A 22189-nucleotide genomic window follows, 5' to 3' on the forward strand; every position below is an offset into this window, starting at 1 on the left:
TGGAAACGTTGACAGCAGCCGCCTCCAGGGGCTCACTCAGTAGGGCAAGAAGTAGGGAAGCAGGAGAAGGAAGTTTGAGCCCCACCAGGAGAAGCAAATGTAGCTCCACTCACATGCTTGGTCAAAAGCAATTGTGTTAGGGGCAAGAGAGGTTGAGACTCCAAACCCACAGACAGTATAATCACCACAGAGCACTTCTCTTCCCTATCCCCTCAAGCAGCAAGCAGTTGGACACATCATGGAGCAGTCATATTCCCCAGCCCAAAGCATAGATACTAGGAGAGGCTCTAGCCAGTTGGAACAGCTTACATTTCATGTACAGAGGCCCTAGGTTCAAATCAGGGAAATAATCTTTAGGCAGGAATCCTCCCTATGAATTGAAAACATTTTTGGTTTGGCAAGCATATGGTTTAGTTCCCTGTGTCTCTTTTTAAATTTTTCATCGATTCTATCAAAGATGGTGGTTATATGTGTATTAGTTTCTTTTTAATATTCTTCCCTTGCAATGCGAAAATGTTAAGAAAGCCGCTTGTGTTTTTAGGTGTTCACCTTTTGATAAACAAATTCACTTTTCTCTCCTGGTAGAAATTCCAGACTTCCTGAGTGAGGATGAATGCAAGTTAATTATCCACTTGGCTCAGCTGAAAGGGCTGCAGAAAAGTCAGATTCTGCCCACAGACGACTATGAGGAAGCAATCGAAATGATAGATATCAGCCAGATGGATATATTTAATCTACTGGACCACAACCAGGATGGACAGCTGCAGCTCAAGGAGGTATTGAGAAGAGGATGTGTTGATATTTTTGATTCATAACGCCTAACATTTATTCTCCTTATTGGCAAACTCTTAACCGTCATATCATTGAATCCCAGCTTTTCAGCATCTGTTCTTGTTTGTTTAGGTTTCTTAGATGCGCTGTTAACTTCTTGCTCCCGTCATTTCTTTGCCAGCTTTCTTGGTTTTCAGTTACTTTCCCAAGTTTTTGAATATTAAAGTTGGACAATTGTTAGAATGTATAAAACTTATACATCTTAAACATTTAACAACATTTAATTGAACACAGCTGGATTGATTGCCAAATGAGGCTGGGGAAAAAAATTATCCACGCCGTTACCATTCTCCAGTACTTTATTGTCCTTCTGGAAGCCCACCACATATGGCCAGATGTAGTGCTAGACCTTAGTATAAGTGCTATGAGAACAAGCATGGGCTTCCCCTGGACATTCACCCACCTACCCTGCAACACAGTACAAGTTCTCCCAAGTACAGTATTATTGTGTGTACACTGGATTCAGTTTTACATTCTCATCCATAGTTGCCAAGAAAGCAAACTCTTTCCAATTTCAGGTACTGACACACACCCGTCTAGGAAACGGCAGGTGGATGACGCCTGAGAGTATCCGGGAGATGTACTCTGCCGTGAAAGCAGACCCAGATGGCAATGGTGAGATTAATGCTGCCTTCTGATAGACTGTGCATTGTAGCTGTCCTAATTGTTTGTTTGTTTTGTTGTGTATATTAAGGATTCTTAAATGTCCCAATGGATGTGTTGCTGTGTATTTTAATGATGTGTTGATTGTATAGTTGTAGGCCGCTTAGGAGCCGTTTGGGCATGTAAGCAGTATATAAATTAATAAATGATTATAGGCATGTGCAGATCGGGGCTTTGGTTTCTGCATGAAGAGGGATTCCGGGTCATTGGAATTGCGACCAAGAAGGCCCTGCTGCATCTTTCCACCCCGCCCCATAAAGGTGAAGGTCAAGGGACCCCTGACCATTAGGTCCAGTCGTGGCCGACTCTGGGATTGCGGCGCTCATCTCACTTTATTGGCCGAGGGAGCTGGCGTACAGCTTCCAGGTCATGTGGCCAGCATGACTAAGCCGCTTCTGGCGAACCAGAGCAGTGCACGGAAATGCCATTTACCTTCCCGCTGGAGCGGTACCTATTTATCTACTTGCACTTTGATGTGCTTTCGAACTGCTAGGTTGGCAGGAGCTGGGGCCAAGCAATGGGAGCTCACCCCATCGCGGGGATTTGAACCACCGACCTTCTGATCGGCAAGTCCTAGGCTCTGTGGTTTAACCCACAGCGCCACCCTGCCCCATAACACACCCAAATAGAAAGAAGCTTCATATGGAGGGAGAAAGGCATTGCCTGAGGCAGGCTGGGCAAGGTATAAATGCAACAGTAATGTGTACAGTGTGTCTACAAAATCATATATTTGTTTTGCTTCAATAGTAAAAGAGTTGCCTGGAGATGTAGTATGCTTCTCAGCATGCACTCCACCAGCACTGAAGGTCCCCTCTTTTGAGACAGTGCCTTTTTGTCTGCTTTTTGCTGGGCAGTTGGAAGCAGAGGTCAATTTTCTCCATCAGATTTCCCTCCAGCCCCTCGGCTTTAGGCTAGTGGTTCGGTGGTTCCAGGAGCCTTCCAAGCATCCCGCTGGCCTCTTCAGACCTCCTGCTGCCCGGATATGCGCTGCGATCTCTCCTGCTCTAATTAGAGTGCCTTCAAGTTGAACGCCTCTCCGTTTCCTAATCAAATTAAGTCAGCGGGCAGAGTGCACACGCTCACTGCCAGGTTGCCTGATGATCTGCACGGCCCTGGAGAGGTTGCTTTGGAGTGGGAAAGAGCACTTTGGTGAATGGAGGATGGGACTCCAAATCCGGTGTGTAAGCCCTCGCCCTGGTGCCCTCTGGGCTTGTGACGTCTTTGGCAGAGACCAGGGAGGATGCACTGTTTGGTTTTTTCAGCACTGTAAACACCACTGAACTAAAGAGCTTCAATTAAGGTCTCGGTGCCCCGTCTAGGGTGTCCTCACTTTCTGAGGGCTGCTGTTTCCATTGTAAGCAACGTGGCAGCAAGAAAGCCAAGGGTCATAACCTGGATGTGGTGATAGATCATGGAAGGCTGAAGCTGATGATGGAATAGTGGGTAGAAAATGTGTGCGTGCACTGGAAATAAAGGATGATCACGGCTGTCCTAAGCTGACCTCTCCTCCCAAATCTATTCCCTTCGCTTAAGGGAATTAAGTGTAGACTAGGACTGTTGTTCTGTTGGTGTTCGTGTGTACATGGCAATTTGCTTAGAGTTTAGTGTCTAGAACAAAATTGGGGTTTATGTTTGTTTTTAAAACCTTTAGCCTTTCTGGTGGGGAGGAGGCTAGAACAGAAACATGGAAGTGTCTGTAGGACTCCAGCACTCAAGGGCAGTGCTGCTATAACCTACATTGCTGTCCCGTCATCTAAGCCTCTAATCATGTCCCTTTTTCTCCAAAATATCTATTGTGCCCCCAGTACTCCATAGAGAGGCATATTTGTTTGCCCAGTACACAGAGAAAGCATTTGGGTGCTCCCTGTATATGATGCTCCAATTTATTATGCACATACAATGGTAGTTAGTTAGTTAGCCAGACTTGAAGCTTTCAGTATTTCTCATTCATTGTTAGACTTGCCAGTTTCCTATTTTAGTTACTCATGTGTGCACAGCATTTGGACCACCAATGCCAAACTTGCAGTACTGAAGTATAGGACCAATTCAGATATCTAGCTTATTATGCCAAGATACGCACAAGTCTTGTGCCTGAGCACTCTGTCCTTGCAGAGTCCCTTCTCTCGCCTCCCTTCTTCATGTGCTGTGGTTGAAAACACACACACACACACACACACACACACACACAGATTGATTAGCCATATTTTCCTACTATATCTGAACCAGGAAACGATGGTTACCAGGTTCAGAATAACCAGAAACTTAAGAACATCAGAAGAGCCTTCTGGGTGAGGTCAATGCCCCATCTGCGTCCTCCATCCTGTTTGCACAGTGGCCAACCACATGTCTGTGAGAAATCTGAAAGCAGGACCTGAGTGCAGCAGCACTCTGCCTGCCCACTTGTGATTCCCAGCAGCTGAAATTCAGAGGGATGCTGCCTCTGACTAAAACAGCCATTGTGGCTAGTAGCCTGGTTGGTTTATGATCCCGGTTTGTTTTGAGCCCTATAACCATAGTTCTGTTGAATTTGCAGTGTCCCAAGCACAGCGGAATGATGAGGAGTACGTGCCACATACTCTATATTACTTTATTTACACTTCAAAGCTGGTAGATTACAGAAAAACATCTTGCCTCTGCCGGAGCAGAGAAAGCATCCTCTCTCCTCTAAAGCACGGAGAGAAACACAGTGTGAACAGTGAAAAACAGGAAACCAGTGTACGTCACATCCAGTCTCCTTTCCCGTGGGAAAACCCAACAGCACAGACTGTGGAATGTAAACATTGCCTCGTGACAAGCACTTCGCTGCACAGTGAAGAGAGCAGAAACCAACATCCTCCTCCTTTCTGTGAACATCACTGGGCAGCGTGTTCGTACAATATCAGTACAAACCCAACTTCTGCACATAGGTACAGTGTTGATCTCTTGATACAATCTTGGACAATACATCAGCAGGAATTTCATTACCTGGCATATAGGACACCGTTACGAGTCCCTTCTGAATACGTTCCCTAGCATGTTGCAACTTCAATTGCAAGTGCTTCGTGCTTTGCTTACAACCTTCAGAATTCAGCAAAGCCAAACATGCTTTGTTGTCCTGGTAAACCTGGATTGGACATTTGACAGGAATTTTCATGTCTTTGCACAATTGTAACAACCATTCACAATCTTTAAGTGAATAAGACAGTGCATTCAGTTCAGCTTCACAAGTACTTAAGCTAACTGTTGTTTGCTTCTTGCATTACCAATCACATAGACCCTGATTGTACATATAGCAAACTCCAGACGTGCTTTTCCTGTCTGTGGTGTCACTTCCAAAATTTGCATCTGCAAATATCTCAAGACCACCAGACTTCTGATTGTTAAATCTCAGTCTGTAATGCATAGTGCCTTTCAAATAGCGAGCTACGCGTTTCAGAGCTTTCCAATCCTTAACAGTAGGATTGTTGACTTGTCTGCTTAGCAAATTACAGCTAACAGCAATGTCTGGTCTTGAACATCTGGCAATGAAGTTTAGCTTGCCTAGCACACTTCTGTACAGTGTAGTGTCAGAAAATGCTTCTTCAGTGTCATCTACCTGATAACCTGTTGTCATCGGTGTGTCTACAGGGTTAGCATCCATCAGGTTTAGTTTGCTTAACACATCAGCAATTTTCCGTGACTGGTGTACTAGAATGTTACCATCTTGATCTCTCTCTATTTCAAGAGATAGGTAGTTGTTTACCTCACCAAGATCTTTCATGTCAAAATGTTCTTTCAGTTGAGCTAGGGCGTTATTGTACATTGTGACATCATCCCAAAAGAATAAAAGATCATCAACATAAAACAAACAATACAGTTTCTTTTGCCCCTCCTCTTTGACAAATACACATGGATCAGCTTTCCCTTGCTTAAAACCTAGAGAAAACAATACTTCAGTGAGTTTTGTGTGCCAACATCGCGCACTTTGTTTGAGACCATAAAGGGACTTCTTCAGAGCACAAACAAATCCCTGTTTTACCTGTACGCCATCAGGTGGAAGCATATAAAGTGATTCATCTAGAGATCCGTACAGAAAAGCTGTATTCAGATCGTGGTGACTAATGTGTAAATTCTCCTCTGCAGCTAGCTTGAGCATAAGCCTAATGCTCTCATACCTCACTGTGGGTGAGTAGGTCTCATGATAGTCTTCACCTGGTACTTGTGCAAAACCTCTGGCTACCAATCTGGCTTTGTGTCTGACTATCTTGCCATTTTGATCAGTCTTCGCTTTGAAGACCCATTTGCTTCCAAGCAGTTTCATTCCTGGAACTACTGGAACAAGTTCCCATGTTTTGTTCCTTTCCAAGGAATCAAGCTCAGCCTTCATGGCATTTAACCATGGCTCAGCTTCCTTTGAATCCAAATCCTGGATTTCTTGGAAACTTGAAGGTTCAAATACCTTCTTGGAGCTTTTAACAGCTGCTATCTTGGCAAACTCATCAGCAAATCTCTTTGGAGGTCTACCTTTTGTGGCTCTTTGTGACCTCCGAATTAGCCTTAAGTCTTCAACACTTTCCTCTTCCTTCTTAGGAGAAAAGTGGCCTATTGTGAACAATGGTTCCTCCAATTCTTGATCAGAGCTTTCAGAGGGTCACATAGAGGCTTTCGCACTCTTGAAATCCTCTGAATCACCCGATTCAGTTTCAGACTCAGAATCAGAACCTTCATCAGTGGGTGTGGGTTGCTGTGGCTGCTTTTGACTATCCTCAGTCTCATCACTGTCATCAGGATAACATTGGAAAATTCCCACATTCTCCCCCCACTTGGCATTGTACTCAACACTTCTTGTGAGCTTAATTGTCTTAGAGTCAGTCATTATTCTGTAAGACCCTTTCTGATAACCTAGAAAGATACCATGCAATCCACGCTTGTCTAACTTGGAGCTTTGTGGTGAGTGAACCCACATGTCAGAACCAAAAATCTTCATGTGTTTGATGTATGGTTTCTTGCCAAACATCTTCTCATAGGGGGTACAACCAATCGCTGAAGATAACCTGTGATTATAACTGTAAGTAAAACACGAGAGAGATTCAGCCCAATAACTCTCTGGAAGATTGGCATCATGCAGCAAGGTTTTTAATCCTTGAAGCAATGTTTGATTTGCCCTCTCGCAAAGTCCATTCTGCCATGGCGAGCAAGGACTTGACAAATCATGTTGAATTCCTTTCTCAGTCAGAAAAGCTTCAAACTGCTGAGAAGTGAATTCCCCCCTGCGATCAGTGAAAAGAATTTTTATCTTCTTACCATGCACATTTTCTAACCAAGCACAGAATTCCTTGAACCTTGGAAAAGCCTCTGATTTCTGCTTGAGATTATACACATAAATATACCTGGAAAATGCATCAATGAGAACCATGAAGTACCTGTTTCCACCCAAAGAGGGCGCTAGTGGTCCAACCAAATCAGCATGAACAACCTGGTATGGTTCTGTAGCTTGCCTACTAGACACCTTACCTTTCGCAGCCATTTTCACCTTGTTTGCTGCGCATGCCTTGCACTTCATGTGGTACCTGCAGGGTTTAATAGTCATACCTTCAACCAAGGCAGGCATTTTAGATACTGCCTCAAAATTCAAATGACCAAATTTTCGGTGAAAATCATGAATACATTCTGCATGCAAACTTTTGTTAGAACCTGCAATGCAACAAGTGTCATCCTGCACAACATCATCATAATACAAAACATACAAACGATCAACATATTCAGCATGCAATACATAATCATTTTTCTTTGTGATGATGCACCTTTTGTTCTTAAAGGAAACGTCAATTTTCCGCTCATTCAGCTGTCCAACGCTGAGCAGATTATGTTTAGCATCTGGTACATAAAGTACATATTTTATCGATAAGTCCAAACTGTGAAGAACAACAGTTCCGTAGCCTTTACTGGGGATTGTGTGGTCATCCGCCTGGTGAATTGCACCTTCCTGCGGTGTAAAAGACACGAACAGTCGCTTATCGTTGCACATGTGGTGCGTTGCAGCCGAATCAACAACGAAGAAAGATCTAGACGTCTTCTGGACCTTTGCAACCTTTGGAGTGAAGCGTGAGACCATTGCCTTGTGCTGCGTTGTCCTGGACACCGGACCTTTGCCTTTGCCTCGGCCTTTTCCACGCGATGAGCTTTCGCTGCGCTGCTCTGTCTTGGCCCTGGGATATCTGCATTCCCTCTTCATATGGCCTAGACGTCCACACGAGTAGCATTTCACTGCCTTCAAAGCTTTGGCGCCATCTGGTGGTTCCACTGCACTCTGGGATGACGTCTGTGAAGACTCCCCCTTGCCCATGCAGCTATCACCCTGGCGGTCTGCTTCATTCTGAATCATGGCAGTATCACAGGCTACTCTGAGCTGAGCAATTGGCTGGTTGGCATCAGATTCCCTACTTGCATCAGCCAGCCTTCTGCAGCTAGCCATCATGACTCTGGCATTAGCCTTCTGCATCATCTCTGCTGCTTTAAACAAGCTGCTTTATACAAGCTGCGTCTCTGCTGCTTCAAACCTCATTCCAAAGGCAAATTCAAAAGTGCTTTCTCTCTGCTGCCTTAAATCAAGCTGCGTCACTCTTTTCTGCAGCTGCTTTATTCCAAAAGCACTTTTAAAAGTTACTTTCGGTTTCCCCCCAGCATAGGAGCTTGTTCTTTTGAGCCTTTGCCTATGCCCGGCAAAATGGCCATAAAAGTTCAAAGTCCAGCCATAAAGCCATTAATTAGGAGCTGGCAGGCTGCCCGGAGCATGAGCACATATCTCATCAATCATCTTGACGGCAGATACCGTCCGATCCGTCCCTCTGCATTCCGATCCTTTTGCCGGCATTCAGATGACTGCGTCTTTCTTCTGGGCCCCATAACCAAGAATGTTGAATTTGCAGTGTCCCAAGCACAGCGGAATGATGAGGAGTACGTGCCACATACTCTATATTACTTTATTTACACTTCAAAGCTGGTAGATTACAGAAAAACATCTTGCCTCTGCCGGAGCAGAGAAAGCATCCTCTCTCCTCTAAAGCACGGAGAGAAACACAGTGTGAACAGTGAAAAACAGGAAACCAGTGTACGTCACATCCAGTCTCCTTTCCCGTGGGAAAACCCAACAGCACAGACTGTGGAATGTAAACATTGCCTCGTGACAAGCACTTCGCTGCACAGTGAAGAGAGCAGAAACCAACAAGTTCCTGGTTTGGATGCAATGGCTCATTACGGTTACTTAATCCAGGACGTGTTCAGTCACAGTGCGCTGGGAAGGGAAAGGGGCAACTCTACCAGAGTGACTGAGGAAGCCACCTATGATGCTAGCCTGTGCTAGCTGGCTCTCTCACCTAGTCACCTTCTCCTGATGTGTCACAGACAGTGAGAAAACCGGCAAAGAGGCAAACCGTCAAGGCCATGCACTCCAGCAGGAGAGCACATGTCTCTCCTTATGTGACTCATGCACACTGGCAGCTTTGGCTTAAGTGGACAACAAGCAGTGGTGAGCCCCCTGCCTCCCAATCCATTCTGAAGGGTCCCCTGTCCCCCAGGAGCACATTTGGGGGAGTGTATGAGAGGCTGCTGACCAGAAAGGGGGAACGATTGAGAATTGCTTCTCTCCTTGTTTGGCTGACAGAAGCAATCAACTGAGCGATAATATTGGAAACTTTTAAGATCACCAGTCTCACAAGGACTATCAGATAGATAGATAGAAAGAAAGAAAGAAAGAAAGAAAGAAAGAAAGAAAGAAAGAAAGAAAGATAGAGAAAGAAAGGAAGAAAGAAAGAAAGAAAGAAAGAAAGAAAGAAAGAAAGAAAGAAAGAAAATTCCTTTGGACCACGTGCCATTTTAAATTCAAGTATTGGCGTACAGTTTTCCCAAATGAGTGTTTTGCCAGTTTTAAAATATATTTTCAGAGGTACCACAAGCGAACATTGGAACAGGCAAACCTTTTCCGTCCTTCATATATTTTTCATGTCAGAAGCATGGCTTAGTTCCATTACCTTGCAATACGCAATGGAGAGCCAGCATGGTTCAGTGCCTTATGTGTACGTCTTGGTGTCGTCGTGATTTTGGGAGCAGTCATAATGCAAATGATTCCTGGGCATGCACTGCTGATCTTCAGTTGTGTTTTTGGTCCCTCAGTGCTCACCCCTAGTATTTGTAACCTGGAAGCTGTGCACTAGGTGCCAGCCTCTTCATTTGGAAGGGCATTCTTCCCCTTCGGTGGTCTTTCTGCAGTCAAGCAATGCCTAACTAAACTGCCAATCAGAACCTTCTAGACCTCTAGCTGGGAAATAGGCACTCTGGCTCCCCTCAGCTAAAAAGTCATGGTTGTGTTGTCACTTTCCAAGGGGAAGGGGAAGAGCCGACTGCTGTGACGGCAGCAGTAGGAATCTTTTTCTTTGATGGGGTTTTGTCTTATTTCCCCCCTCAAGTTGTTGGCTTTAGTTTTTCACTTGGCTTCTTTTTTCTTCTGGTGTCATAACGTCTTTGCTAAGGCACCTGTTCCCCCCCCGCCCCCGGTCAGAAATAGTTATTGCCCCCTCATGAGAGCTTCCCCGTGGCATCTGTGGTGCATCAGCTATCATTTAAAAGGTGTCATATGTGTGACACATATCCAAACTGGTATACTTTCCTCCTGCTAAAGGCAAAGCGGATTATGGTAGTGGTTGCTAGAAGGTTGGCTCTGATTTGGCATCAACCGTTGCAGCATGTTGACAAATACCTGAATGCTCTGCAACAGAAGAAGAAGAAGAAGAAGAAGAAGAAGAAGAAGAAGAAGAAGAAGAAGAAGAAGAAGAAGTAGTTTTATTTATACCCTGCCCTCCCCAGCCAAGGGTGGCTAACAACCAATAATAAAAACAAGTTGATTAAAATACAATTTAAAAAACAAGATTAAAATACAACATTAAGATGCAGCCTCTTCACAGGAAAAAGGAAAAAGAAAGAGGGGGAGGGAATCAACCTGATTCTAAGCCAAAGGCCAGGCGGAACAACTCTTGTCTTACAGGCCTTGCGGAAAGAAATCACATGCCGCAGGGCCCTGGTCTCATGAGGCAGAGTGTTCCACCAGGCCGGAGCCAGTGTTGAAAAGGCCCTGGCTCTGGTTGAGGCTAATCAAAGCCTGTGCTTTCTTCTCATTCTTCCGTTAGGTGTGCTGAGTTTGGAGGAGTTTAAGCAGCTGAACATTCGGGATTTCCACAAGTATATGGGCAGCCAAAAAGTGAAGATGAGTGACCTGGTGCGGAACAGCCAGCACACGTGGCTGTATCAAGGCGAGGGAGCCCACCACGTCATGCGCTCCATACAGCAAAGGTAAGAGGAACTCACAGATACTTAAAACAGAGAGAGGTTCGCCACTCCTTGCAGCCATAGTAGGATCCCGTTCGGTTTTATTATATTAGAGAGTTCTCAACTGATTAAAAAGTGTTTCTGTATTATAAATTGCCTGTTTTTTAGTTGTCATTTAAAATTTAAACACACATGGGCTCCTTTAAAGGTGCTAAAAGAATGTGATTACTGATAAGGGCATAGTAACTTGAAAATGCTCAGTTACACTTCGAAAAGGCTTTTAAAAAAATCTCATTCCCTGACTTTGTAACCACACAGTGATGCAGCCAAAGTGAGGCAGTGAGGCAGCTCAGCGCCAGTCTACTAGACAGTATGTTAAATGTGTATGTGCATTCTACAGGTCTTGTCTTTACTTTAAGATAAACCAGTGTAGGAGGACGGTGGTGCACAGGAAAGGTTTTAACCCTTTCCTCCTGTGCTGCAGTTCCTGTGAAAATCTACCCCCACCCCTGCATTTGCCCTGGGAAGAAAATTGGCACTGACACCAGTAGAACCCTCTTCCTACAGAACTAAGAATGTTTATGTTAAAGTAAGTCCCACTGACTTCACTGAGACTACCTAGAAAGCCTGCTTAGGATGGCAGCCTGAAAGCACCTGCTCCTTTTGTTTTTTGGGTTGTTGTTGGTTGTTTTTTTTTGCAAAAAATGCTTAGATGATAGTGAAAGTGACTGTCCTTCCTGAGGTTAACTTCCATGCTTCTTTATGTGTGAGGCAGGGTGTTCTGCATTCAAAAGTGACAGAGAACAGAAAGATGCTCCTCTTCCATTTGATCATACAAGTGATCAAATCCATTGTCAACTGGCAGTTCTTACAAAAAAGAATCCCAATTACGTTTTGTAAATAAACATTGAAAAGATCTCTATGTGTGTGTTTACACACACACACACACACACACACACACACATGCCACAGGAGGAGTAAATGTAAATATGATGATGATGATTAATTTATATACTGCCCTTTATCAAAAGATCCCAGGGCAGTGTACAACGTTAAGAACACATTTTTTGGAGCACAATAATAAAAACATAATAAAAAGCATAATTATATTCTATATCATTGACTAAGTAAGATAGCTGCTGTGAATGTCAGTTGCTTACCATCTTGAACTTGTCAAGTAAAACCTTTCTTTCCCTAGAGGTGTTCACATGTTACATTCAACAAGTGTATGATCTGTGTTGAGCTGTGCATTTGTACAGTTAGTAACATTCAACACGTATACAGTCTGTGTACTTAAGTGCACAGTGACAGCTGTACAAACCCACAAACGCACACTCTTACACTTACATGTGTGGAGACAGCTTATACCTACGTTCAGTGTAATGTGTGAACAGGTACCCTATCCCAGGGCAAAGGGGATGACAGTGGCATGTGGGGACATTAGTTCAGTAGCAAGTATAGTTTAATAGTTCAATGGGCATGTCTCTGCTTCTCTTCCTTTAGGGTGATTCACTTAACCCGTCTGCCCTCTGAGATTGTGGAGCACAGTGAACCCCTGCAGGTAGTGCGATACGACCAAGGCGGGCACTACCATGCCCACATGGACAGTGGACCGGTGTTCCCTGAGACTGCCTGCAGTCACACCAAACTGATTGCCAATGAAACTGCTCCATTCGAGACCTCGTGCCGGTTAGTCTAGAGCCTGAAGAGGAAACTAACCGTCTGTAATCTGTTCTTTCCCTGTTACTCCGTGTTTTGTTCTGAAACAGAGACTCCATTATGTTTTATGGACATAAACATTCAAATGCAAATCAGCTGGCCTCCCTTAACCATGGAGAGGTCAAAGAACACAGCATGCATGTGTGCTTTCCAGTTATAAGTTAATGAAGAGGAATGCTCAGTCAGCTATTCCTCCAGAACATCATGCTTCTCTATGTGGAGGCTTTTTATGCACCTGAAGACTGTCAGCGATAGGCAGGGGCAAAATTTATCTGAGTCCTACTCTGCCTGTGACGGTATTATTTGAGTCTATAGCTATAACCATGGTTCTGCTCTAAACCTGAGGTTTGTTTTTCTGTAACCTCAGTTGCTTTGCTGTTTGTTGTATACATTTGCTCAGGGTGGGGGCACAGAACAGAGCATGTTTTTACTTTCTGACCCAAGAAACTGATGTAGGAATTATGGGATGTCAGTCCTACTGAATTCATATAGGATTGCAGCCTAGGTCACAAAAATGGGGGATTAACTTGTGAGTAGATGGGCACGAAATCGTAACTTCCAAGTAGATGGTGCATAGTATTTTACTGTTGCATTGCAAACCTGAAGGGGAAGGCTAAGCAATTTCAATAACTTTGAAACCTAACCTGTGCTAATGGCCCCTGCCTTTCACAGCTATGTGACAGTTCTGTTCTACCTAAATAACGTGACCGGAGGAGGAGAGACCACTTTTCCGATAGCTGACAATAGGACCTATGAAGAGCTGGTAAGGTTCTGTCCTTCTTTGTGGCCTGTTTTTCTTGGAAAACTCCGTTTTCTTTGAGTACTTGTGTTAAACATGAACACCTGGTAGACGGCTGAGAAACTATACTTTTCCATGTATAAGACACCCCCATGTAAAAAATGCCCCCTATTTTGTGGGACTCAAATTTAAGAAATTGGGGGGAGATGGCTCAGCGTTGTTGAGCTTTTTGGGGGAGGATTGCCCAGTTGCCGCAGCGTCAGCCAATCAACACCACCCCTTGACACAGCAACCAATAACACGCCTAATAGTCGCTGACAGCCGCAGCAGCAACCAATCAAACATCCACCCTATGCACTACCCATGTATAAGACGACCCCCACTTTTTGGCATCATTTCTAAAGAAAAAAGCCTAGTCTTATACATGGAAAAGTATGGTAATCTGCAGACCCTTTGTCAGTGAATGTGTTACAGGGGCATCTTCTGCTGTTGCCCCTGTTTTTTGCAATGTTCTCCCTGATACCATATAGGAAACACCAGCAGTTACCTGCTTCGGACATCTTTTAAAGATGTTTCCCCAGTCCTGGTTTCCCCTGATCGTTAAATTGGATCCTGTCTTTCTGATACTACAATGCTTGTTGCACTTTTGCTGCTGTTTTAACGCTCATTCCAGGGCTGGAAAGGGGTTAGTTTAACTTCCGGTTTGCTATTAAAACTGAATTACTGTGTCGCAAAATGATGTAAAACTGAATTATTGTGTTGTGGAATGATGCATGTCTGAAAAGTGTGTCACCAACATGAACAGTTTGGAAAGCTCTGCTATAGATATAAGGTACCTTTTTAGTTAATTCAAGATTATTGGAAGTGTTTAGTCTGATAAGGGAAGTCCAAGGATGCCTCCAGGTTGTGTCAGTTCATGGCACAATAATTGTGCTGTACTAATATGTTGTAGGTGGGTGAGGAGCCACATGGTTTTATTCAAGATAACACCCCTGTTACAAGGAAATCACTTCCTCTCAGCATTCAGTTAACAGCATTTTGTTTCTAGAACAATTGCAGCTTATTATATGGCATATGGTTGCATGAATGTACTGGCTGTTTTATGCTACAGATTTTGGATGTGATTTGTTGATTTCCTGGCACGCAGCACAATAAGCATTATTTCCCTTTTTCCCTTCCAGTCTCTCATCCAGAATGATATTGACCTACGCGACACTCGTAAACACTGTGATAAGGGAAACCTACGTGTAAAACCCCTGCAAGGCACTGCTGTTTTCTGGTACAATTACCTGTCAGATGGAGAAGGTAATCTGTCCTCTCATGGGAATCGTCTGCCAGGATGTCTGAGCTGCATTGCCCAGTGTGGTGTAGTGGTTAAGAGCGGTAGACTCATAATCTGGTGAACCGGGTTCGCTTCCCCGCTCCTCCACATGCAGCTGCTGGGTGACCTTGGGCCAGTCACACTTCTCTGAAGTCTCTCAGCCCCACTCACCTCACAGAGTGTTTGTTGTTGGGGAGGAAGGGAAAGGAGAATCGTAGCTGCTTTGAGACTCCTTTGGGTAGTGATAAAGCGGGATATCAAATCCAAACTCTTCTCCTCTTCTTCTTCTTCATGCCGATTTGCCAGCCAGGGGTCAATAATTGGAGGAATCCTGGGGGTTGAGCCGTTGTCGTGTGAAACCTGGCTTCTCTCAGGAGTGGTTCATGGGTTCTTATTTCCTTGCAGGCTGGGTTGGCGACCTAGATGAATATTCTTTGCACGGAGGCTGCTTGGTCACTGAAGGAACCAAGTGGATTGCCAACAACTGGATCAACGTGGATCCCAACAAGAGGCGACAGCTCCAGTTCCAAGAGGAGATGGCTCGATATACAAACAGTGCGGACGAGGACCAAAGCGAGTGGACTGTGGACAAATCCTACAGCAACGTACATGTGGAGCTGTAGTGCTTGGAGATGCCTTTTCCTGGACGGAACTTTTTTGCACTAGCCATTTTCAGCCCTCTAATCTCCCACTTTCCCCCCATCCCCGCATATCTCAGCAGAGATTGCTAGCTGCGCTCCAGCCTAGACTGGAGAAAACAAGAGACCGGATAGGGAGGTATGGTGTGGAATGCACTGTGAAAGAGAACTGGTGAGGCAGGAGAAATGACTGTGACTGGGTTGTTAGGGTGCAGTTCTCACTTGCATCTTTTTTTTAATGTCTGGCTTTGGTTCTAGGTCTCTGAGCGAGCCTTCCCCATGGCATGTGCAGTCAGTTAGCCTCCAGGCTTGTTGCTCTTCTTCATCCAGAGCCATTTTCCCCCGTTGGAATGCAGTTCTTCTCCTTGAATTGGGTTTGCAGCTCTGTTCCTGGCACCTTCCCACCTGCTGTCACAAGATCTCCTCGTAAAGGAGCAAAAGTGATCTCAGAAAGTGTCTCTTCTCATTCTAGGTGGTTCTCTAGGGGGCAAAGCTGTCGCTCCTAGCACTCACAGGCACAGGTCATCATAAGTACATAATAATAGGTAAACTTTATGCAAGGGGCTCTTGAGCAGCTGTACGTTAAGGAAGTTTCAGGATTGAAGGTGCTAGAGTCATTCCGGATGATTTCTAATGCTCATCATGGAGAATTTTTCTCAGGGTCAGACTTGGTTCTGAATAAGGACATGGTTCTGAAATATTTATTGTGTTGATTATCGGGGGTTGGGGGGGTGGGAAGGGAAGTGTTCAAGTGTGCAATAGCAGCTGGTGTGCTGTATTTGTTGAGATTTTCATTTCAGTACAGTGGTGCCTCGCAAGACAAAAAGAATCCGTTCCGCGATTCTCTTCGTCTAGCTGTTTTTTCGTCTTGTGAAGCAAGCCCATTGACAGCTTAGCGGATTAGCGCTATTAGCGGTCTAGCGGCTTTTAGCGATCAGCTGAGAAGCGGCTTATCAGCGGATCAGCTGATAAGCGGCTTAGCGGCTTAGGAAAGGGGCGAAAAAAGCGAAAAAAAACCGCGGGAACTCGCAAGACATTTTCGTCTTGCGAAGCAACCCCATAGGGAAATTCGTTTTGCGAAGCGCCTCCAAAACGGAAAACCCTTTCATCTAGCGGGTTTTCCGTCTTGCGAGGCGTTCGTCTTGCGGGGCACCACTGTAACTTGATTTGTGTGCTCGGTTGGGTTTTCCCCCTCTGTGAGTCTGTTTGGAAGGAGTTCTCTCCCACCCCCAGACATGTTCCACTCCATTTAGTGTCTGGTTTGGCCCAACAGCATACTCACATCATGTTTCTTCTTGCAGATGGATATATACAATCATGAACATAAGAAGATTCCTGTTGGATCATACTAAAGGCCCCTGTATACCAGCAGCCTGCTTTCCACAGTGGCTAATCAGATTCCTCTGAAAAGCAGGACATGAAACTGATCAGGACATGAAACTGATAGTCCTTTTCCATTGTTGCTGCTCAAGAGACAGTAGGGAGGCTGCTTGGTCACTGAAGGAACCAAGTGGATTGCCAACAACCACTGAGCCTCTTGGGCATGCCAATCAGAAGGTCAGCGGTTTGAATCCCCGCAACAGGGTGAGCTCTCGTTGCTCTGTCCCAGCTCCTGCCAGCCTAGCAGTTTGAAAGCACACCAGTGCAAGTAGATAAATAGGTACCACTGCGGCGGGAGGGTAAACGGCGTTTCCGTGTGCTCTGGTTTCCGTCACGGTGTTCCTATGTGCCAGAAGCAGCTTAGTCCTGCTGGCCACATGACCCAGAAAGCTGTCTGTGGATAAACACCAGAAAGCGAGATGAGTGCCGCAACCCCATAGTCGCCTTTGACTGGACTTAACTATCCAGGGGTCTTTCACCTTTACCTTTTTGCTCAGGAGACACATGGCATCTGAACATGGAGAGCGGGATTCAGCTAATGAGTCCCATCAAGGGAAGCCCTGTGCAAGGACTGCCGCTTTGCACCCTCTGAAATTAGTTCTGGGGGAATTGGGAGAACCCCTGGAACAGCATGCGGAGGGAGAAAAGGGGGGATTATTTCACGAGGCAACCCAAAATTCTTGCCTTGATGGAGTAATCACCTAAGTGCAAAGTTGAATTCCTCCCTTAGCTTTCATATAGCCATCATGGGTAGTTGTTGATTGCCTTATCCTGCATGAATTTGTCTAATCCCCTTATAAAACTATCTAAACCAGTGGCCATCATCTTGAATGCCATAAATGTATTATTCATTGTGTCCAGAAGTACTTCCCTTCAGTTTGTCCAGAATATCTTCTGCACCATGCATAATTTTACAGACCTCTTTCATGTTTCCCCTTACTCAATTCCCTGCTCCCCAAACTAAAAAAAGAACCCCAAGCAACTGTCCTTTTTTGCACCTGTTCCAGCTCTACAATATCTTTTTTGAGATGAAGCTAATCAGAGAGGCTTTCCCCCTGTAATTGAACTTGAAGCATGAGCCAGAGTTGGCCCTTTTCCCTTTTGTGTTGGCCTGAGGATATATTTCTTTCTAATAGGTGTCAGTAATAAAAAGGAAGTGATGTTGGAAAAAGGAGATGAAGTAGAAAGATAAAGTGGAACTTCAGTAAGATACAGAGAAGATTCCTGTAGCATTCAATGTGACCACAGGAAGCTTGCGACTGTAGATAAACACTTTCATCGCTGTTAGGAAAGCTGGGATTAATTGTGTGGTGTTTTTAATATATAATTGAAAGATGATTTCCAGTTACAAAATCCGTCACTGTTTGACATCTTGACATAGGGAAAAATGCAGGGTTTGGCTGTAGCCATCACTGTAGAGAAATGAGATCTTTTTGCTTTGGGCCTTGCAGCTCATAGTTTGTAATAAGTTGTATCCTTTAGGAAAGCTATCCACATTTAACCCAAAATATATGGATCTATCTGCCATGTAGCTCTCAGTGCTGGTGTTGGAAATCCTACACTGGCTGCTCAATCCTGATGAGCAAATATATAATTGTCTCGTCCCCCCACCCGCACAAATACTTTTATTTTGACATGTTTCCTCCTGATGCCTTGAGATGCCCTAAAGCTGCCTTTAAGGTGGCCGTCTTGCAGCTAGTTATCTAGCCGGGTGCCTCCATTGCTGTCCAAAGGATGCTAAGTTGTATGGCATTTTCCTTGCTTTGGTAAGTTGCCATTCCTACACGGTAGGTCTCCCTGAAGACAGAAACTGATGTTATTGTGGAATGTTGATTGTTGTATATATTGAATCAGTTTATGTCGGCAGCAAGTGAATTTCCATTCCAAGGAATGAGTGCATCCCATGCATCCCTTTTTACTGGGGTCCTTGTCAATTGCCTTAGTTAGAGACCTGTGCGACCTGTGACCTTCCAAGCCAAACACAACCCACCAACCTGGCAGATGCTTAAAAACTTCTCCACTCTGCCACCTTATTTTTGTAGTCCCAGGCAGGTCCCGGTGGCTTATAGCCAGTGTGGTGTAGTGGTTAAGAGCGGTAGTCTCGTAGTCTGGGGAACCGGGTTTGCGTCTCCGCTCCTCCACATGCAGCCGCTGGGTGACCTTGGGCCAGTCACACTTCTTTGAAGTCTCTCAGCCCCACTCACCTCACAGAGTGTTTGTTGTGGGGGAGGAAGGGAAAGGAGAATGTTAGCCGCTTTGAGACTCCTGAAGGGGAGTGAAAGGCGGGGTATCAGATCCAAACTCCTCCTCCTCCTCCTCCTCTTCCTCTTCTTCTTCTTCTTGTCAGCTTGGTGGGTCACGAGTTGTGTAGATCAGCCTTAGTAGTGTGCTTTATAACGCAGAAAGGTTAAGGCTTATGACCGCTACATGGCCCTGCCAGATGAAAAAATGTCACCCCAGTCCTCCACAATATCCTTGTAAGTTTCATTGATTTTGTTGCAGGTTATTTTAATGAAATAGGCCTAAGGTTGTGACTTTACTGCAGTCCCGCTGCAAGGTTTTGTGGGGTGAGGAGAGTGAAGTAGGTGTTCTTCTGATAGGATACAACGAGGATTCAGTATCCCTTGAAGCGTCTTGCTTTCCCTGGTATGACTTTGGAAATTTAACCGCTTAGCAGATAGTTTACAAGCCAATTTAAAGTTCTTAGAGGTCCCCTTTAGGAACTGTTTAATAAGAAGAATCTAGACTCAGCTCAAAGGTCCTGTCTCATTTAGTACTTATGAAATGCCAAAAGGCTGGACATGAAATAGACCTCCTATTTTGCTGTTCATTCCAAACTAGGACTTTGCAATCTTGTTTTGAATGTGTTCGTGTGTGTGCTAGAGAGGCTATTCACCTCTAACATGAGATATTTATATTTTACTAGCAGAGACTTGAAGTGTAGAAGAATGTAGGGCTTTCATTCAGGTTTAAGAAGCCATGAATTGGATGAGGATGTGATGCCACCTTTTTCCAGTTTGCAATCTACAAAACCAAAAACCCCTGGGCCACAAATGGGGAAGCGCTGCAAGCAGTTGCATGGCCTGTGGATTGTGCAGTATCCCACACCCAGGACCACATGGATGTTTGCCTGGGCTCAGCTACCTGTACTGGAGTGGGGGGAGGGTGGTGTTAGCAGAGAGGTTTGCTTTGTGAATCATGTCCTTAATTGCCCCAAAGGCATGACATGCTTATCCAAGCCCACAGCTGAACCCTTTGCTAACCTTAGCTAATTTAAGTGACTTGATGTTGCCGGTTGCATTGATAGGTAACTGGTCAGCGTTGGATTTTGTATTTCTGTGTGTTCCCTACACTTGTGTGTTTTGCAAAAAGTTGTTTTTTCCCCTTATTATTTAATATTTATTTTATTTATTGTTTTCCACACACAGATGTCAGGTAGCTTGTCTATCCTGCAAATAAAAGTTTGAAACCTAGCTGTTACCTGTACATTTTCTTTGCGCCTCCCATTCCTCATTGGGGTATGAAGTTATGCATTCCACAGATTACTATTTTCTACTCTTAAGAACTGGGGCACCATCTAATTTTGTAGTGGGGCCCAAAGCGAGTCTCTGTTCATTAGTCTCTCGGTGCCTAGAATTTCCAGGCTTGGCGTTAAACTGCAAGCAATCCCCCCACCCCACTCATCTATTTATTTTCTGCTCTCTCTCTCTAACTGTAAGTGATTAAAATGCTTTTTCTAGAAACATAAGAGATTTTTTTTTTTAAGTGATGATGTTCTTGCCCGTTTTCCTTTATATCCAGTGGTGTTATTCCTAAAGCATTTAAATTACAAAAGTAAGATAAAGCCTGATGCAGCTTTTTCTGGGAGTTTACCTTAGTGAAGACCTCACTTGGAAAAACAATATAACTCAGGTGGTTAGGAAGGCCCAACAGAGACTTCATTTTCTCAGGGTATTGCGAAAGAACAATGTTAAACAACAATTGATGACCTCCTTCTACCAATCCACAATAGAAAGTGTCCTCTCATATTGTATCACAGTGTGGTACATGATTTGACAGCCACGGCAGAAAGTCTTTACAGAGGGTGGTGAACACAGCACATTATATCATGGGCTGTCCCCTGAGTCTGCTAGATGACATCGCAAGGGATCGTTGCCTTAGGAGAGCAAGAAAAATTTTCAGGGACGATTCACACCCAGGCTAGCACCTCTTTAATCTTCTACCCTCGGGCAGGAGATATAGAAGTATAATCAGTGGTACCAACAGGCTAAAAAACAGTTTCTATCCGTGGGCTGTTAGGCTGTTGAACGGAAAATAATATAGTGCAGCTGACTTTCGGGGTTGGTGTGTTGTGCGACAAGCACACAGAGTGCAATGAGATTGAGTGTTTGTGGTGGGGGAGGAAGGCTCGGTTAATTTCATTGTTCACAGGTTGTACATTGACAATAAAGGTATTATTATTATTTTTCTCATGAAGGATAAAATCTCTTGTATGTCTCTTACACCATGATCCAGTTTTAGGAGCAAATGCTCCATTTGTAGACCTTTATTGTGAGCCATGGCCTAGTGCTTCAAACACGAAGTTAAAGCAGGCTGTAAATTTAAAAAATTGCCTTTGAGTATATTGTGGAAATGACAGGTTGGCAGTTTTTCAACCTTGGTCCCACTTTTATCAGCTCCAATCTGGTCACAATCTTGGTTATATTCTGTGAATGCATGTCTTGATATGAAAACTGCATGGGGAATGTTTTCATGGCTTTTTACACAGTCAACTGGGTCACCTTTTTGATAAGTTACAGCCAGATACCGTAAATCCTGTATTTAAATTATGCCAGTATCAGAAAGATACTGCCTCTGCACTATATCCAGTGTGTATTCCACCCACAACAGGAGAGGAAAACACATACAGCTAAGAAAACTAAAATCAACCCCACGTGTCCCTGGAAACTCCTTTAGGACAAACCGATCAGGGACTACTGGAAGCAACATCAACACGCCACTCACATGTGGAGGGAGTTAATGAACTCAAGATATTGGAGATGTGGCTGTGGTAGCTACTGCTTCATCACATGTGATGTGATGGCCCAGCAACAACCCTGCTGCACCTGGTTCCCAGATAGCCTAAGTTCCACTCAGAGGAAGACCCGTTGAAATGAATGGACCTAAATTAGGTGTGTCGATAAATTTCAATGGTTCTACACTCTGAATAGGATGGTATGAGCTGTTCAACAGTGGACGAGAATGTCTTGGAAGGTAACACTGCGTCCTTAAGAGGTTTTTAAACAGAGAATAGCTGCCCACTTTTGAGGCATGCTAGAGCTGTTGATTTTCTTGCATAGAATCATAGAATCATAGAGTTGGAAGAGACCACAAGGGCCATCGAGTCCAACCCCCTGCCAAGCAGGAAACACCATCAGAGCACTCCTGACATATGGTTGTCAAGCCTCTGCTTAAAGACCTCCAAAGAAGGAGACTCCACCACACTCCTTGGCAGCAAATTCCACTGTCGAACAGCTCTTACTGTCAGGCTGGTGGTTGAGCTGGATGAACTCTCTGGGAGTTGTTGTGGAGTTCGGGAGAACTCAAAAACTTGCTATCTTGTGGACCTTTTGGTTGGCC

The 22189-nt window shown here is 44.6% G+C and overlaps 1 protein-coding gene across 1 annotated transcript in view; it reads left to right on the plus strand.

The window, feature by feature from the left end:
* P4HTM (prolyl 4-hydroxylase, transmembrane) overlaps positions 1-15377 on the plus strand; it is a 30588-nt gene extending 15211 nt beyond the window's left edge. The window contains exons 3-9 of the mRNA XM_079963571.1: positions 586-776; positions 1350-1446; positions 10635-10797; positions 12277-12462; positions 13165-13255; positions 14413-14536; positions 14958-15377. Of these exons, the coding sequence (XP_079819697.1) occupies positions 586-776; positions 1350-1446; positions 10635-10797; positions 12277-12462; positions 13165-13255; positions 14413-14536; positions 14958-15175 (1070 nt within the window). The 3' untranslated portion in view covers positions 15176-15377. The remainder of the gene's footprint in view (positions 1-585; positions 777-1349; positions 1447-10634; positions 10798-12276; positions 12463-13164; positions 13256-14412; positions 14537-14957) is intronic.
* Positions 15378-22189: the final 6812 nt, after the last annotated feature.

Source organism: Podarcis cretensis (genome assembly GCF_951804945.1).
Source record: "Podarcis cretensis genome assembly, chromosome: 2".
Taxonomy (NCBI): domain Eukaryota; kingdom Metazoa; phylum Chordata; class Lepidosauria; order Squamata; family Lacertidae; genus Podarcis; species Podarcis cretensis.